Source organism: Hyperolius riggenbachi, chromosome 7 (genome assembly GCF_040937935.1).
Source record: "Hyperolius riggenbachi isolate aHypRig1 chromosome 7, aHypRig1.pri, whole genome shotgun sequence".
NCBI classification, from domain to species: domain Eukaryota; kingdom Metazoa; phylum Chordata; class Amphibia; order Anura; family Hyperoliidae; genus Hyperolius; species Hyperolius riggenbachi.
The window spans coordinates 326,966,588-326,985,310 of NC_090652.1; the positions used below are offsets into that span (position 1 = coordinate 326,966,588).

The 18,723-nt window shown below is 48.1% G+C and overlaps 1 protein-coding gene across 1 annotated transcript in view; it reads right to left on the reverse strand.

Annotated features, from left to right (window-relative positions):
• LYPD1 (LY6/PLAUR domain containing 1) overlaps positions 1-18,723 on the reverse strand; it is a 173,973-nt gene that overhangs the window by 143,948 nt on the left and 11,302 nt on the right. Inside the window, exon 2 of the mRNA XM_068246341.1 lies at positions 2,478-2,612. Within this exon, the coding sequence (XP_068102442.1) occupies positions 2,478-2,612 (135 nt within the window). The remainder of the gene's footprint in view (positions 1-2,477; positions 2,613-18,723) is intronic.

Consider the following 18,723-nt stretch of genomic DNA (forward strand, 5'->3'; position numbering starts at 1 on the left):
TATCTGTTTATTTTTGTACCATGTTCATGTGAAACCAGTGGGCACTGTTTGTATGTAGAGTCCTTTTTATATTCTTTCAGGTCACCATTTTTTTCCCCTTTTAATCCCACCAATGATTCTTTTACTTATAGTCCCTTTATTAGGTGCTTTACGGCACCTTTCTCCCTGTTTAGAGGTAATATGAACTTCTGGACCACACCTACTGCAGTGCGGATTGGTCAATTTGGATTTTTGTAGGGAGGGGAGGGTATTTATTTCTGAGAGCACTTTTTGTCATATAAACATTAACTTGAAAAAGCGGAGACTGTATCTCCGCGTAACGCGTTGTTTTAATAAAATTTTATATCCTAACTACTTCCCAGTCCATATATCTTCACTCCTGTGAAGTTTATAGCTCGGTGACACACGCTTTCCAGCACCAGAAGCTCTGTATAGAGCTGCCTAGCGTCGTCTGGCAATTGATCCACCACTTCCTGGAGCGAGTGACGTCACTTCCGCCCCGCGCTAGAGCTCAGTCCCCGGCTCGGCTAAGAGGGACAAGGCGAATCCGGGCTGTGTACGCTGTGCCAGCCCCATCGTAAACAGGTGAGACCTGTCCTATTGATGCATAGTATAGTGGTGCAGCGGACTTAGAGCGCCCCTCTTCTCTTTCTATCCTCACATGGATCAGGGTTCAGGTTGGGGAATGTTCTAGCTTTATCCTCTGGAATGTCTCACGTGGATCAGGGTTCAGGTTGGGGAATGTTCTAGCTTTATCCTCTCTCATGTCTCACATGGATCAGGGTTCAGGTTGGGGAATGTTCTAGCTTTATGCTTTGGAATGTCTCACATGGATCAGGGTTCAGGTTGGGGAATGTTCTAGCTTTATCCTCTCTCATGTCTCACATGGATCAGGGTTCAGGTTGGGGAATGTTCTAGCTCTCTCCTTTGGAATGTCTCACATGGATCAGGGTTCGAGTTGGGAAATGTTCTAGGTTTTTCCCCTGGATTATCTTACATGGATCAGGGTTCAGGTTGGGGAATGTTCTAGCTTTATTCTCTGGAATGTCTCACATGGATCAGGGTTCAGGTTGGGGAATGTTCTAGCTCTATCCTCTTGTGCCTCACATGGATCAGGGTTCTGGTTGGGGAATGTTCTAGCTCTATCCTCTTGTGCCTCACATGGATCAGGGTTCTGGTTGGGGAATGTTCTAGCTCTCTCCTCTCTCATGTCTCGCATGGATCAGGGTTCAGATTGGGGAATGTTCTAGCTTTATCCTCAGGAATGTCTTACATGGATCAGGGTTTTGGTTGGGGAATGTCCTGGCGTTATCCTCTAGAGTCTAGAATGTCTCACATGGATCAGGGTTCTGGTTGAGGAATATTCTAGCTCTCTCCTCTCTCATGTCTCACATGGATCAGGGTTCGGGTTAGGGAATGTTCTAGCTTTATCCTCTCTCATGTCTCACATGGATCAGGGTTAAGGTTGGGGAATGCTCTAGCTCTATCCTCTGGAATGTCTTGCATGGATCAGGGTTTTGGTTGGGGAATGTCCTGGCGTTATCCTCTAGAGTCTAGAATGTCTCACATGGATCAGGGTTCTGGTTGAGGAATATTCTAGCTCTCTCCTCTCTCATGTCTCACATAGACCAGGGTTCGGGTTAGGGAATGTTCTAGCTCTATCTGTTAGAATGTCATCCGTGTATCTGAAGGATCCATACTGATCAGAGTTCAGGTTGAGGAATATTCTAGCTCTCTCCTCTCTCATGGATCAGGGTTAAGGTTGGGGAATGTTCTAGCTTTGTCCTCTGGAATGTCTCACATGGATCAGGGTTCAGGTAGGGAATGTTCTAGCTTTATTCTCTGGAATGTCTCACATGGATCAGGGTTGGGGAATGTTCTATCGTTATTCTCTGGAATGTTTCACATGGATCAGGGTTCTGGTTGAGGAATGTTCTAGATCTCTTCTCTCTCATGTCTCACATGTATAAGGTTGGGGAATGTTCTAGCTTTATTCTCTGGAATGTCTCACATGGATCAGGGTTCAGGTTGGGGAATGTTCTAACTTAATCCTCTGGAATGTCTCACATGGATCAGGGTTCAGGTTGGGGAATGTTCTAGATCTCTTCTCTCTCATGTCTCACATGTATAAGGTTGGGGAATGTTCTAACTTAATCCTCTGGAATGTCTCACATGGAACAGGGTTCTGGTTGGGGAATGCTCTAGCTTTATCCTCTGGAATGTCTCACATGGATCAGGATTCTGGTCGGGGAATGTTCTAGCTTTGTCCTCTGGAATGTCTCACATGGATCAGGGTTCAGGTTGGGGAATGTTCTAGCTTTGTCCTCTGGAATGTCTCACATGGATCAGGGTTCAGGTTGGGGAATGTTCTAGCTTTGTCCTCTGGAATGTCTTACATGGATCAGGTTTTGGGTTAGGGAATATTCTAGCTCTATCTGCTTGAATGTCATCCATGTATCTGAAGGATCCATACTCACCATCGCTCTTCTCCATCACTTCTTTCTGACATGTGTCCTGCACATTCACTGTACAATTCACAATGAATTCCGGGGAGGAGCAGTCATCCAGCTGAAATTCTTCACATTGGTAGCATTGGATCTGCAGCGCCACTCCTACACAAAATGAGGCACGATGTAACCATTCATCAGCAAGAAAAAACATCAATATAGCATAATGCGATTCAAATACTCAAATTGCATGAAAAAAAGCCACAAACTCACTAATATTATAAATGGGAAAGTTTGGATGTTTGTTACTCGATCACGCAAAAATGGCTGAACGGATTTGAATGAAATTTGGCACACACATAGTACATTACCTGGAATAAAGTATAGGATACTTTGTATCCCCAAAACCAAAAAGTGGGCGGAGACAAATACAAATTTCACTGGAAAAATTATTATTTAATTAATTATTATTACTCTTGGATACACAGAGTGGTGGTGCTTCTGTTAAGGTTCTGGCACGGAGGGGTGCTATTATTACTGGTGGAGGGCTAATTATTTCAGGTCTCCATACAGTATTACGCTATTTGCTGTTCCCTGTCTCTGAGACACTAACAGGAGGAAGAGGCTGATCGTGAGGGATTACACTGTTATATCAAGGCGCTAGATGCTGACTGTAAATAATCAGCCCAACTATCCGGTGAGAGCGATACCTGCCAATATTGCAACTGCATGTCAGCTTTGATATAAAGCAGAGGAGTGTGACAGCTGCAAATTTAGTTACTGCCTGGGGACACTGGTGCTTGGACTTTTCTGGAGAGAGTGACTTTCCTCTTGCAATCTGATTACATTCATGCTGTTAAGTACTGGCAAGTGTTGAGCGCCATTCTTAAAGATCAATTTTGTTTAGGGTGACTAATACCCACCCATATGAGTGGCGACCCACTTGTCAGTTTGCACCATCTGAGGAATTCTAGAGCATAGGTGTTAAGAGGAGCGCATCTACCATATTGACTGGAAAAATGTAAACTGCAGCCATTCTTCCACTGTTAATGGCGGGGCTCTCACACTTTGCACAGTTGGTCACTGGGTGACTGGGATTAATATTCAGAAAGGTGGGTGGGGCCTACAAAAGCCAATCAAAATGTACCTATTCATTTTCAAGGGGAATATTACATTGCTGCCATTCTTGCACTGTTAATGGCACAAACCTCAAACCTGATACAGTTGGTCATTGGGTGACTGGGATTCAAATTCAGAAAAGGGGGTGGAGCCAGAGCCACTAAGATTTGTTTTATTTCAATGCAAATTATTGATGCCAAAGACCGCAAAGCTTACAAACTTGGCCATTGAGTAACTGAGTAATTGTGTGTTAGGGTAAGAAAAAGTGGGCGGAGCCAACACCAGCCAAATACATAACCGGGCAATGCCGGGCCATCAGCTGGTAGTTTATTAAATTATTATATCCTAGAGTGAAAACCAATATAAAAGCAGACAGCAGGGACAGGAGCTGCATCCAATGCTAAATAGTGATGGCCTGTGGTAAACCTCGGCGAACAGTTTGCAAATGGCGGCAAACATTATACATTTATGGCAAATGTTACGCAAGGTTGGGGTCCTCCTCATACTTTCCCATGGTTCCATATTTAACCCCTTCACTCTTAACATATATGATATCAGAAGAGGAAAAAAGCAAAAAATGAGGGTTTTAGTGCGAGTCTGCTCCCCCCCCCCCCCCCCCTTCCCGTTGTTTTTAGTTGAATGTTCGGCTCTTGGATCTTTTATTTGCACTACTGTATAGATTTATTTACTTGTATAGTATTGCTTGTATTGTGTATGAGATGTTTAGAGTCTGGGACTGTTTGCAACTATTTTAATCCACCCTCATTTTGAATTCATTGCATTATCTCCACATGTTGGGTTTCTGAGGAATGCAGCACAGCTGTGGTTGGTCAGCACTATACACGGGAAGATGGGAGGAGCCAGTGGTGGCTGTGGTGACAGTTACCATGGTGAATATGGGGAAGATGGGAGGAGCCCTGTGGTGGCTATGGTGACAGTTACTGTGGTGAATATGAGGAGGATGGAGGAGCCAGTGGTGGCTATGGTGACAGTTACTGTGGTGAATATGAGGAGGATGGAGGAGCCAGTGGTGGCTGTGGTGACAGTTACCATGGTGAATATGGGGAGGATGGAGGAGCCAGTGGTGGCTGTGGTGACAGTTACCATGGTGAATATGGGGAAGATGGGAGGAGCCAGTGGTGGCTGTGGTGACAGTTACCATGGTGAATATGGGGAGGATGGAGGAGCCAGTGGTGGCTGTGGTGACAGTTACCATGGTGAATATGAGGAGGATGGAGGAGCCAGTGGTGGCTGTGGTTACAGTTACCATGGTGAATATGAGGAGGATGGAGGAGCCAGTGGTGGCTGTGGTGACAGTTACCATGGTGAATATGAGGAGGATGGAGGAGCTGGTGGTGGCTGTGGTGACAGTTACCATGGTGAATATGAGGAGGATGGAGGAGCCAGTGGTGGCTGTGGTGACAGTTACTGTGGTGAAGATGGAGAGGATGGAGGAGCCAGTGGTGGCTGTGGTGACAGTTACCATGGTGAATATGGGGAGGATGGAGGACTCAGTGGTGGCTGTGGTGACAGTTACTGTGGTGAATATGGAGAGGATGGAGGACCCAGTGGTGGCTGTGGTGACAGTTACCATGGTGAATATGAGGAGGATGGAGGAGCCAGTGGCGGCTATGGTGACAGTTACCATGGTGAATATGAGGAGGATGGAGGAGCCAGTGGTGGCTATGGTGACAGTTACCATGGTGAATATGAGGAGGATGGAGGAGCCAGTGGTGGCTGTGGTGACAGTTACTGTGGTGAATATGAGGCGGATGGAGGAGCCAGTGGTTGCTGTGGTGACAGTTACCATGGTGAATATGAGGAGGATGGAGGAGCCAGTGGTGGCTATGGTGACAGTTACCATGGTGAATATGAGGAGGATGGAGGAGCCGGTGGTGGCTGTGGTGACAGTTACCATGGTGAATATGAGGAGGATGGAGGAGCCAGTGGTGGCTGTGGTAACAGTTACCATGGTGAATATGGAGAGGATGGAGGGCCCAGTGGTGGCTGTGGTGACAGTTACCATGGTGAATATGAGGAGGATGGAGGAGCCAGTGGTGGCTATGGTGACAGTTACCATGGTGAATATGAGGAGGATGGAGGAGCCAGTGGTGGCTATGGTGACAGTTACCATGGTGAATATGAGGAGGATGGAGGAGCCGGTGGTGGCTGTGGTGACAGTTACCATGGTGAATATGAGGAGGATGGAGGAGCCAGTGGTGGCTGTGGTAACAGTTACTGTGGTGAATATGAGGAGGATGGAGGAGCCAGTGGTGGCTGTGGTGACAGTTACCATGGTGAATATGGGGAGGATGGAGGAGCCAGTGGTGGCTGTGGTGACAGTTACTGTGGTGAAGATGGAGAGGATGGAGGAGCCAGTGGTGGCTATGGTGACAGTTACCATGGTGAATATGAGGAGGTTGGAGGTGCCAGTGGTGGCTGTGGAGACAGTTACCATGGTGAATATGAGGATGGAGGACCCAGTGGTGGCTATGGTGACAGTTACTGTGGTGAATATGGAGAGGATGGAGGACCCAGTGGTGGCTGTGGTCACAGTTACCATGGTGAATATGGAGAGGATGGAGGAGCCAGTGGTGGCTGTGGTGACAGTTACTGTGGTGAATATGAGGAGGATGGAGGAGCCAGTGGTGGCTGTGGTAACAGTTACTGTGGTGAATATGGGGAGGATGAAAGAGCTGGTGGTGGCTATGGTGACAGTTACTGTGGTGAATAAGAGGAGGATGGAGGAGCCAGTGGTGGCTATGGTGACAGTTATTGTGGTGAATATGAGGAGGATGGAGGAGCCAGTGGTGGCTATGGTGACAGTTACTGTGGTGAATATGGGGAGGATGGAGGAGCCAGTGGTGGCTGTGGTAACAGTTACCATGGTGAATATGGAGAGGATGGAGGAGCCAGTGGTGGCTGTGGTGACAGTTACCATGGTGAATATGAGGAGGATGGAGGAGCCAGTGGTGGCTGTGGTGACAGTTACCATGGTGAATATGGGGAGGATGGAGGAGCCAGTGGTGGCTGTGGTGACAATTACCATGGTGAATATGAGGAGGATGGAGGAGCCAGTGGTGGCTGTGGTGACAGTTACCATGGTGAATATGGGGAGGATGGAGGAGCCAGTGGTGGCTGTGGTGACAATTACAATGGTGAATATGAGGAGGATGGAGGAGCCAGTGGTGGCTGTGGTGACAGTTACTGTGGTGAATATGGGGAGGATGAAAGAGCCGGTGGTGGCTATGGTGAGAGTTACTGTGGTGAATATGAGGAGGATGGAGGAGCCAGTGGTGGCTATGGTGACAGTTACTGTGGTGAATATGAGGAGGATGGAGGAGCCAGTGGTGGCTATGGTGACAGTTACTGTGGTGAATATGAGGAGGATGGAGGAGCCAGTGGTGGCTATGGTGACAGTTACTGTGGTGAATATGGGGAGGATGGAGGAGCCAGTGGTGGCTGTGGTAACAGTTACCATGGTGAATATGAGGAGGATGGAGGAGCCAGTGGTGGCTGTGGTGACAGTTACCATGGTGAATATGGGGAGGATGGAGGAGCCAGTGGTGGCTGTGGTGACAATTACCATGGTGAATATGGGGAGGATGGAGGAGCCAGTGGTGGCTGTGGTAACAGTTACCATGGTGAATATGAGGAGGATGGAGGAGCCAGTGGTGGCTGTGGTGACAGTTACCATGGTGAATATGAGGAGGATACAGGACCCAGTGGTGGCTATGGTGACAGTTACTGTGGTGAATATGGGGAGGATGGAGGAGCCGGTGGTGGCTATGGTGACAGTTACTGTGGTGAATATGAGGAGGATGGAGGAGCCAGTGGTGGCTATGGTGACAGTTACTGTGGTGAATATGGGGAGGATAGAGGAGCCAGTGGTGGCTGTGGTGACAGTTACTGTGATGAATATGAGGAGGATGGAGGAGCCAGTAGTGGCTTTGGTGACAGTTACCATGGTGAATATGAGGAGGATGGAGGACCCAGTGGTGGCTGTGGTGACAGTTACCATGGTGAATATGAGGAGGATGGAGGACCCAGTGGTGGCTATGGTGACAGTTACCGTGGTGAATATGGGGAGGATGGAGGAGCCGGTGGTGGCTATGGTGACAATTACCATGGTGAATATGGGGAGGATGGAGGACCCAGTGGTGGCTGTGGTGACAGTTACTGTGGTGAATATGAGGAGGATGGAGGAGCCAGTGGTGGCTATGGTGACAGTTACCGTGGTGAATATGGGGAGGATGGAGGAGCCGGTGGTGGCTATGGTGACAATTACCATGGTGAATATGGGGAGGATGGAGGACCCAGTGGTGGCTGTGGTGACAGTTACTGTGGTGAATATGAGGAGGATGGAGGACCCGGTGGTGGCTATGGTGACAGTTACTGTGGTGAATATGAGGAGGATGGAGGAGCCAGTGGTGGCTGTGGTGACAGTTACTGTGGTGAATATGAGGAGGATGGAGGAGCCAGTGGTAGCTATGGTGACAGTTACTGTGGTGAATATGAGGAGGATGGAGGAGCCGGTGGTGGCTGTGGTGAGAGTTACCATGGTGAATATGGGGAGGATGGAGGAGCCAGTGGTGGCTGTGGTGACAGTTACTGTGGTGAATATGGGTAGGATGGGGGACCCTGTGGTGGCTGTGGTAACAGTTACCATGGTGAATATGAGGAGGATGGAGGAGCCAGTGGTGGCTGTGGTGACAGTTACCATGGTGAATATGAGGAGGATGGAGGAGCCAGTGGTGGCTGTGGTGACAGTTACTGTGGTGAATATGAGGAGGATGGAGGACCCGGTGGTGGCTATGGTGACAGTTACTGTGGTGAATATGAGGATGGAGGAGCCAGTGGTGGCTGTGGTGACAGTTACTGTGGTGAATATGAGGAGGATGGAGGACCCAGTGGTGGCTATGGTGACAGTTACTGTGGTGAATATGGGTAGGATGGGGGACCCTGTGGTGGCTGTGGTGACAGTTACTGTGGTGAATATGAGGATGGAGGAGCCGGTGGTGGCTATGGTGACAGTTACTGTGGTGAATATGAGGATGGAGGACCCAGTGGTGGCTGTGGTCACAGTTACCATGGTGAATATGGAGAGGATGGAGGAGCCAGTGGTGGCTGTGGTGACAGTTACTGTGGTGAATATGAGGAGGATGGAGGACCCGGTGGTGGCTATGGTGACAGTTACTGTGGTGAATATGGGGAGGATGGAGGAGCCAGTGGTGGCTGTGGTAACAGTTACTGTGGTGAATATGAGGAGGATGGAGGACCCAGTGGTGGCTATGGTGACAGTTACTGTGGTGAATATGGGTAGGATGGGGGACCCAGTGGTGGCTATGGTGACAGTTACTGTGGTGAATATGAGGAGGATGGAGGACCCTGTGGTGGCTGTGGTGACAGTTACCGTGGTGAATATGGGTAGGATGGGGGACCCTGTGGTGGCTGTGGTGAGAGTTACCATGGTGAATATGGGGAGGATGGAGGAGCCAGTGGTGGCTGTGGTGACAGTTACCGTGGTGAATATGGGGAGGATGGAGGAGCCGGTGGTGGCTATGGTGACAATTACCATGGTGAATATGGGGAGGATGGAGGACCCAGTGGTGGCTGTGGTGACAGTTACTGTGGTGAATATGAGGAGGATGGAGGACCCGGTGGTGGCTATGGTGACAGTTACTGTGGTGAATATGAGGAGGATGGAGGAGCCAGTGGTGGCTGTGGTGACAGTTACTGTGGTGAATATGAGGAGGATGGAGGAGCCAGTGGTAGCTATGGTGACAGTTACTGTGGTGAATATGAGGAGGATGGAGGAGCCGGTGGTGGCTGTGGTGAGAGTTACCATGGTGAATATGGGGAGGATGGAGGAGCCAGTGGTGGCTGTGGTGACAGTTACTGTGGTGAATATGGGTAGGATGGGGGACCCTGTGGTGGCTGTGGTAACAGTTACCATGGTGAATATGAGGAGGATGGAGGAGCCAGTGGTGGCTGTGGTGACAGTTACCATGGTGAATATGAGGAGGATGGAGGAGCCAGTGGTGGCTGTGGTGACAGTTACTGTGGTGAATATGAGGAGGATGGAGGACCCGGTGGTGGCTATGGTGACAGTTACTGTGGTGAATATGAGGATGGAGGAGCCAGTGGTGGCTGTGGTGACAGTTACTGTGGTGAATATGAGGAGGATGGAGGACCCAGTGGTGGCTATGGTGACAGTTACTGTGGTGAATATGGGTAGGATGGGGGACCCTGTGGTGGCTGTGGTGACAGTTACTGTGGTGAATATGAGGATGGAGGAGCCGGTGGTGGCTATGGTGACAGTTACTGTGGTGAATATGAGGATGGAGGACCCAGTGGTGGCTGTGGTCACAGTTACCATGGTGAATATGGAGAGGATGGAGGAGCCAGTGGTGGCTGTGGTGACAGTTACTGTGGTGAATATGAGGAGGATGGAGGAGCCAGTAGTGGCTGTGGTGACAGTTACTGTGGTGAATATGAGGAGGATGGAGGACCCTGTGGTGGCTGTGGTGACAGTTACCGTGGTGAATATGGGTAGGATGGGGGACCCTGTGGTGGCTATGGTGACAGTTACCGTGGTGAATATGAAGCTTTTGATGAGGATGATAAGTGAGGATGAACATGGCTAAAGAGCTGTTTAAGCCGCTCTCTGAGAGCCGCATCATTATACAGATCCATTAACAAGATTGCAGAGACAAAATAGGGACATTAGGTGGGAACACTTCTCCTGTACGGACTGTTGTCGCTGTCTGTCACCCTTAATAGCGTCACCCTTTATAGAAGGGTCAGAGCTGATTAACACACAACAAAGACACAAAGAAATGGTAATAAAGGAACAGAGAAGCTGAAGAAAATACCAGAAAATGACATGAAAGGAACAAAGTGACCAATAATCACAGCCACGCATCACTTCTGCCTGCTGCTGCTCTCTCTGTGCCCCGGACCATTCACAGCACAAGTACTAATGGAATCCTAATAACAGTCTGCAGAACACACTGAGCAAAAAGACACAGACACCATGGGGGAGCCACACAGAGCAGAGACATGGCCGGTGCATGACAGACCACACACCAGCCAGACGGCTGAGAGGGAAGAGACCGAGCCGGGCACAGAGACTGAGAGACAGACATGGAGCGTGTGTGTGTGTCTGTGGAAGACAGGGAGCTGTGTGTGTGTGTGTGTGTGTGTGTGTGTGTACAGTGTGTGTGTACAGTGTGTGTGTGTGCGTGTGTGTGTGTACAGTGTGTGTGTACAGTGTGTGTGTGTGTGTGTACAGTGTGTGTGTACAGTGTGTGTGTGTGTGTGTGTGTGTGTGTAAGAGAGAGGTGTGTGTGTGTAAGAGAGAGGTGCGTGTAAGATAGACAGAGGTGTGTGTGTGTGTCTGTGGAACACAGGGAGCTGTGTGTGTGTGTAAGAGAGAGGTGTGTGTGTGTGTAAGAGAGAGGTGTGTGTGTGTGTAAGAGAGAGGTGTGTGTGTAAGAGAGAGGTGTGTGTGTGTAAGAGAGAGGTGTGTGTGTGTAAGAGAGAGGTGTGTGTGTGTGTAAGAGAGAGGTGTGTGTGTAAGAGAGAGGTGTGTGTGTGTAAGAGAGAGGTGTGTGTGTGTAAGAGAGAAGTGTGTGTGTGTGTAAGAGAGAGGTGTGTGTGTGTGTGTGTAAGAGAGAGGTGTGTGTGTGTAAGAGAGAGGTGTGTGTGTAAGAGAGGTGTGTGTGTGTAAGAGAGAGGTGTGTGTGTGTGTGTGTAAGAGAGAGGTGTGTGTGTGTAAGAGAGAGGTGTGTGTGTAAGAGAGAGGTGTGTGTGTAAGAGAGAGGCGTGTGTGTGTGTAAGAGAGAGGTGTGTGTGTGTAAGAGAGAGGTGTGTGTGTAAGAGAGAGGTGTGTGTGTAAGAGAGGTGTGTGTGTGTGTGTAAGAGAGAGGTGTGTGTGTAAGAGAGAGGTGTGTGTGTATGTAAGAGAGAGGTGTGTGTGTAAGAGAGAGGTGTGTGTGTGTGTAAGAGAGAGGTGTGTGTGTGTAAGAGAGGTGTGTGTGTAAGAGAGGGGTGTGTGTGTAAGAGAGAGGTGTGTATGTGTAAGAGAGAGGTGTGTGTGTAAAAGAGAGGTGTGTGTGTGTAAGAGAGAGGTGAGTGTGTGTAAGAGAGAGGTGTGTGTGTGTAAGAGAGAGGTGTGTGGAAGACAGGGAGCTGTGTGTGTGTGTGTAAGAGAGAGGCGTGTGTGTGTGTGTGTGTGTGTGTGTGTGTGTGTGTGTGTGTGTGTGTGTGTGTGTGTGTGTGCAACAGAGAGGTGTGTGTGTGTGTGTGTGTGTGTGTATATGTGCAAGAGAGAGGTGTGTGTGTGTGTAAGAGAGAGGTGTGTGTGTGTAAGAGAGAGGTGTGGGTATGTAAGAGAGAGGTGTGTGTATGTAAGAGAGAGGTGTGTGTATGTAAGAGAGAGGTGTGTGTGTGTAAGAGAGAGGTGTGTGTGTGTAAGAGAGAGGTGTATATGTAAGAGAGAGGTGTGTGTGTGTGTGTGTAAGAGAGAGGTGTGTGTGTGAAATAGAGAGGTGTGTATGTGTAAGAGAGAGGTGGGTATGTGTAAGAGAGAGGTGTGTGTATGTAAGAGAGAGGTGTGTGTATGTAAGAGAGAGGTGTGTGTATGTAAGAGAGAGGTGTGTGTGTGTAATAGAGAGGTGTGTGTGTGTGTAAGAGAGAGGTGTGTGTGTGTGTGTGTGTGTAAGAGAGAGGTGTGTGTGTGTAATAGAGAGGTGTGTATGTGTAAGAGAGAGGTGGGTATGTGTAAGAGAGAGGTGTGTGTATGTAAGAGAGAGGTGTGTGTATGTAAGAGAGAGGTGTGTGTATGTAAGAGAGAGGTGTGTGTGTGTAATAGAGAGGTGTGTGTGTGTGTAATAGAGAGGTGTGTGTATGTAAGAGAGAGGTGTGTGTATGTAAGAGAGAGGTGTGTGTGTGTAATAGAGAGGTGTGTGTATGTAAGAGAGAGGTGTGTGTATGTAAGAGAGAGGTATGTGTATGTAAGAGAGAGGTGTGTGTAAGATAGACAGAGGTGTGTGTGTGTGTGTGTGTGTGTGTGTCTGTGGAAGACAGGGAGCTGTGTGTGTGTGTAAGAGAGAGGTGTGTGTAAGAGAGAGGTGTGTGTGTGTAAGAGAGAAGTGTGTGTGTGTGTAAGAGAGAGGTGTGTGTGTGTGTAAGAGAGAGGTGTGTGTGTAAGAGGTGTGTGTGTGTGTGTAAGAGAGAGGTGTGTGTGTGTGTGTGTAAGAGAGAGGTGTGTGTGTGTAAGAGAGAGGTGTGTGTTTAAGAGAGAGGTGTGTGTGTAAGAGAGAGGTGTGTGTGTGTGTAAGAGAGAGGTGTGTGTGTGTAAGAGAGAGGTGTGTGTGTAAGAGAGAGGTGTGTGTGTAAGAGAGGTGTGTGTGTGTGTGTAAGAGAGAGGTGTGTGTGTAAGAGAGAGGTGTGTGTGTATGTAAGAGAGAGGTGTGTGTGTAAGAGAGAGGTGTGTGTGTGTGTAAGAGAGAGGTGTGTGTGTAAGAGAGGTGTGTGTGTAAGAGAGGGGTGTGTGTGTAAGAGAGAGGTGTGTATGTGTAAGAGAGAGGTGTGTGCGTAAAAGAGAGGTGTGTGTGTGTAAGAGAGAGGTGAGTGTGTGTAAGAGAGAGGTGTGTGTGTGTAAGAGAGAGGTGTGTGGAAGACAGGGAGCTGTGTGTGTGTGTGTAAGAGAGAGGCGTGTGTGTGTGTGTGTGTGTGTGTGTGTGTGTGTGTGTGTGTGTGTGTGTGTGTGTGTGTGTGTGTGTGCAAGAGAGAGGTGTGTGTGTGTGTGTGTGTATGTGCAAGAGAGAGGTGTGTGTGTGTGTAAGAGAGAGGTGTGTGTGTGTAAGAGAGAGGTGTGGGTATGTAAGAGAGAGGTGTGTGTATGTAAGAGAGAGGTGTGTGTATGTAAGAGAGAGGTGTGTGTGTGTAAGAGAGAGGTGTGTGTGTGTAATAGAGAGGTGTATATGTAAGAGAGAGGTGTGTGTGTGTGTGTAAGAGAGAGGTGTGTGTGTGTAATAGAGAGGTGTGTATGTGTAAGAGAGAGGTGGGTATGTGTAAGAGAGAGGTGTGTGTTTGTAAGAGAGAGGTGTGTGTATGTAAGAGAGAGGTGTGTGTATGTAAGAGAGAGGTGTGCGTGTGTAATAGAGAGGTGTGTGTGTGTAAGAGAGGTGTGTGTGTGTGTGTGTGTAAGAGAGAGGTGTGTGTATGTAAGAGAGAGGTGTGTGTATGTAAGAGAGAGGTATGTGTATGTAAGAGAGAGGTGTGTGTAAGATAGACAGAGGTGTGTGTGTGTGTGTCTGTGGAAGACAGGGAGCTGTGTGTGTGTGTAAGAGAGAGGTGTGTGTAAGAGAGAGGTGTGTGTAAGAGAGAGGTGTGTGTGTGTGTGTGTAAGAGAGAGGTGTGTGTGTGTGTAAGAGAGAGGTGTGTGTAAGAGAAAGGTGTGTGTGTGTAAGAGAGAGTTGTGTGTGTGTGTAAGAGAGAGGTGTGTGTATGTAAGAGAGAGGTGTGTGTATGTAAGAGAGAGGTGTGTGTATGTAAGAGAGAGGTGTGTTTGTAAGAGAGAGGTGTGTGTGTGTAATAGAGAGGTGTGTGTATGTAAGAGAGAGGTGTGTGTATGTAAGAGAGAGGTGTGTGTGTAAGAGAGAGGTGTGTGTGTGTGTGTGTGTGTGTGTAAGAGAGAGGTGTGTGTGTGTAAGAGAGAGGTGTGTGTGTGTGTGTGTGTGTGTGTGTAAGAGAGAGGTGTGTGTGTATGTAAGAGAGAGGTGTGTGTGTATGTAAGAGAGAGGTGTGTGTATGTAAGAGAGAGGTGTGTGTGTGTATGTAAGAGAGAGGTGTGTGTGTGTAAGAGAGAGGTGTGTGTGTGTAAGAGAGAGGTGTGTGTGTGTAAGAGAGAGGTGTGTGTATGTAAGAGAGAGGTGTGTGTATGTAAGAGAGAGGTGTGTGTATGTAAGAGAGAGGTGTGTGTGTGTAATAGAGAGGTGTGTGTATGTAAGAGAGAGGTGTGTGTATGTAAGAGAGAGGTGTGTGTGTAAGAGAGAGGTGTGTGTGTGTAAGAGAGAGGTGTGTGTGTGTGTAAGAGAGAGGTGTGTGTGTGTGTAAGAGAGAGGTGTGTGTAAGAGAAAGGTGTGTGTGTGTAAGAGAGAGGTGTGTGTGTGTGTAAGAGAGAGGTGTGTGTATGTAAGAGAGAGGTGTGTGTATGTAAGAGAGAGGTGTGTGTATGTAAGAGAGAGGTGTGTGTATGTAAGAGAGAGGTGTGTGTGTGTAATAGAGAGGTGTGTGTATGTAAGAGAGAGGTGTGTGTATGTAAGAGAGAGGTGTGTGTGTAAGAGAGAGGTGTGTGTGTGTGTGTGTGTGTGTGTGTGTGTGTGTGTGTGTGTGTGTGTGTAAGAGAGAGGTGTGTGTGTGTAAGAGAGAGGTGTGTGTGTGTAAGAGAGAGGTGTGTGTGTGTGTAAGAGAGAGGTGTGTGTGTATGTAAGAGAGAGGTGTGTGTGTATGTAAGAGAGAGGTGTGTGTATGTAAGAGAGAGGTGTGTGTGTGTAAGAGAGAGGTGTGTGTGTGTAAGAGAGAGGTGTGTGTGTGTAAGAGAGAGGTGTGTGTATGTAAGAGAGAGGTGTGTGTATGTAAGAGAGAGGTGTGTGTATGTAAGAGAGAGGTGTGTGTGTGTGTGTAAGAGAGAGGTGTGTGTGTGTAAGAGAAAGGTGTGTGTGTGTGTGTAAGAGAGAGGTGTGTGTGTGTGTGTGTGTGTAAGAGAGAGGTGTGTGTATGTAAGAGAGGTGTGTGTGTCTGTAAGAGAGAGGTGTGTGTGTAAGAGAGGTGTGTGTGTGTGTGTGTGTGTAAGAGAGAGGTGTGTGTGTGTAAGAGAGAGGTGTGTGTGTGTGTGTGTGTGTGTGTGTGTGTGTGTGTGTGTGTGTGTGTGTGTGTGTGTGTGCAAGAGAGAGGTGTGTGTGTGTAATAGAGAGGTGTGTATGTGTAAGAGAGAGGTGTGTGTGTGTAATAGAGAGGTGTGTGTGTGTAAGAGAGAGGTGTGTGTGTGTAATAGAGAGGTGTGTATGTGTAAGAGAGAGGTGTGTGTGTGTGTGTGTGTGTGTGTGTGTGTGTGTGTGTGTGTGTGTGTGTGTGTGTGTGTGTGTAAGAGAGAGGTGTGTGTATGTAAGAGAGAGGTGTGTGTATGTAAGAGAGAGGTGTGTGTATGTAAGAGAGAGGTGTGTGTATGTAAGAGAGAGGTGTGTGTATGTAAGAGAGAGGTGTGTGTATGTAAGAGAGAGGTGTGTGTGTGTAATAGAGAGGTGTGTGTGTGTAAGAGAGAGGTGTGTGTGTGTGTGTAAGAGAGAGGTGTGTGTATGTAAGAGAGAGGTGTGTGTATGTAAGAGAGAGGTGTGTGTGTGTAAGAGAGAGAGGTGTGTGTAAGATAGACAGAGGTGTGTGTGTGTGTGTGTGTGTGTGTGTGTCTGTGGAAGACAGGGAGCTGTGTGTGTGTGTAAGAGAGAGGTGTGTGTAAGAGAGAGGTGTGTGTGTGTGTAAGAGAGAGGTGTGTGTGTGTGTAAGAGAGAGGTGTGTGTGTGTAAGAGAGAGGTGTGTGTAAGAGAGAGGTGTGTGTGTGTAAGAGAGAGGTGTGTGTGTGTGTAAGAGAGAGGTGTGTGTGTAAGAGAGAGGTGTGTGTGTGTGTAAGAGAGGTGTGTGTGTGTGTGTGTAAGAGAGAGGTGTGTGTGTATGTAAGAGAGAGGTGTGTGTATGTAAGAGAGAGGTGTGTGTATGTAAGAGAGAGGTGTGTGTATGTAAGAGAGAGGTGTGTGTGTGTAATAGAGAGGTGTGTATGTGTAAGAGAGAGGTGTGAGTATGTGTAAGAGAGAGGTGTGTGTGTAAGAGAGAGGTGTGTGTGTGTGTGTGTGTGTGTGTGTGTGTGTGTGTGTGTGTGTGTGTGTGTGTGTGTGTGTGTGTGTGTAAGAGAGGTGTGTGTGTGTGTGTAAGAGAGAGGTGTGTGTGTGTGTGTGTAAGAGAGAGGTGTGTATGTAAGAGAGAGGTGTGTGTGTAAGAGAGAGGTGTGTGTGTGTGTGTAAGAGAGAGGTGTGTGTGTGTGTGTGTAAGAGAGAGGTGTGTGTGTGTGTGTGTGTAAGAGAGAGGTGTGTGTGTGTGTGTGTGTAAGAGAGAGGTGTGTGTGTCTGTAAGAGAGAGGTGTGTGTGTAAGAGAGATGTGTGTGTGTGTGTAAGAGAGAGGTGTGTGTGTGTGTAAGAGAGAGGTGTGTGTATGTAAGAGAGAGGTGTGTGTGTCTGTAAGAGAGAGGTGTGTGTGTAAGAGAGAGGTGTGTGTGTGTGTAAGAGAGAGGTGTGTGTGTGTAAGAGAGAGGTGTGTGTGTGTGTAAGAGAGAGGTGTGTGTATGTGTAAGAGAGAGGTGTGTGTGTAAGAGAGAGGTGTGTGTGTGTGTAAGAGAGAGGTGTGTGTGTAAGAGAGAGGTGTGTGTGTAAGAGAGAGGTGTGTGTGTGTGTAAGAGAGAGGTGTGTGTGTGTGTAAGAGAGAGGTGTGTGTGTAAGAGAGAGGTGTGTGTGTGTAAGAGAGAGGTGTGTGTGTGTGTGTGTGTAAGAGAGAGGTGTGTGTGTGTAAGAGAGAGGTGTGTGTGTGTAAGTGAGAGGTGCGTGTGTGTAAGAGAGAGGTGTGTGTGTGTGTAAGAGAGAGGTGTGTGTGTGTAAGAGAGAGGTGTGTGTGTGTGTGTAAGAGAGAGGTGTGTGTGTGTAAGAGAGAGGTGTGTGTAAGAGAGAGGTGTGTGTGTAAGAGAGAGGTGTGTGTGTGTAAGAGAGAGGTGTGTGTGTGTGTAAGAGAGAGGTGTGTGTGTGTAAGAGAGAGGTGTGTGTGTAAGAGAGAGGTGTGTGTGTGTGTGTGTAAGAGAGAGGTGTGTGTGTGTAAGAGAGAGGTGTGTGTGTGTGTAAGAGAGAGGTGCGTGTGTGTAAGAGAGAGGTGTGTGTGTGTGTAAGAGAGAGGTGCGTGTGTGTAAGAGAGAGGTGTGTGTGTGTGTGTAAGAGAGAGGTGTGTGTGTGTAAGAGAGAGGTGTATGTGTAAGAGAGAGGTGTGTGTAAGAGAGAGGTGTGTGTGTAAGAGAGAGGTGTGTGTGTGTAAGAGAGAGGTGTGTGTGTGTAAGAGAGAGGTGTGTGTGTGTAAGAGAGAGGTGTGTGTGTATGTAAGAGAGAGGTGTGTGTGTGTGTAAGAGAGAGGTGTGTGTGTAAGAGAGAGGTGTGTGTGTAAGAGAGAGGTGTGTGTGTGTAAGAGAGAGGTGTGTGTATGTGTAAGAGAGAGGTGTGTGTGTAAGAGAGAGGTGTGTGTGTAAGAGAGAGGTGTGTGTGTGTAAGAGAGAGGTGTGTGTGTAAGAGAGAGGTGTGTGTGTGTAAGAGAGAGGTGTGTGTGTGTGTGTGTGTAAGAGAGAGGTGTGTGTGTGTAAGAGAGAGGTGTGTGTGTGTAAGAGAGAGGTGTGTGTGTGTAAGAGAGAGGTGTGTGTGTGTAAGAGAGAGGTGTGTGTGTGTAAGAGAGGTGTGTGTGTGTGTGTGTGTGTGTGTGTGTGTGTGTGTGTGTGTGTGTGTGTGTGTGTGTGTGTGTGTGTGTGTGTGTGTGTGTAAGAGAGAGGTGTGTGTGTGTGTAAGAGAGAGGTGTGTGTATGTGTGTGTGTGTGTGTGTATGTGCAAGAGAGAGGTGTGTGTGTGTAATAGAGAGGTGTGTATGTGTAAGAGAGAGGTGTGTGTGTGTAATAGAGAGGTGTGTGTGTGTAAGAGAGAGGTGTGTGTGTGTGTAATAGAGAGGTGTGTATGTGTAAGAGAGAGGTGTGTGTGTGTGTGTGTGTGTGTGTGTGTGTGTGTGTGTGTGTGTGTGTGTGTGTGTGTGTGTGTGTGTGTGTGTGTGTGTGTGTAAGAGAGAGGTGTGTGTATGTAAGAGAGAGGTGTGTGTATGTAAGAGAGAGGTGTGTGTATGTAAGGGAGAGGTGTGTGTATGTAAGAGAGAGGTGTGTGTATGTAAGAGAGAGGTGTGTGTGTGTAATAGAGAGGTGTGTGTGTGTAAGAGAGAGGTGTGTGTGTGTGTGTAAGAGAGAGGTGTGTGTATGTAAGAGAGAGGTGTGTGTATGTAAGAGAGAGGTGTGTGTGTGTAAGAGAG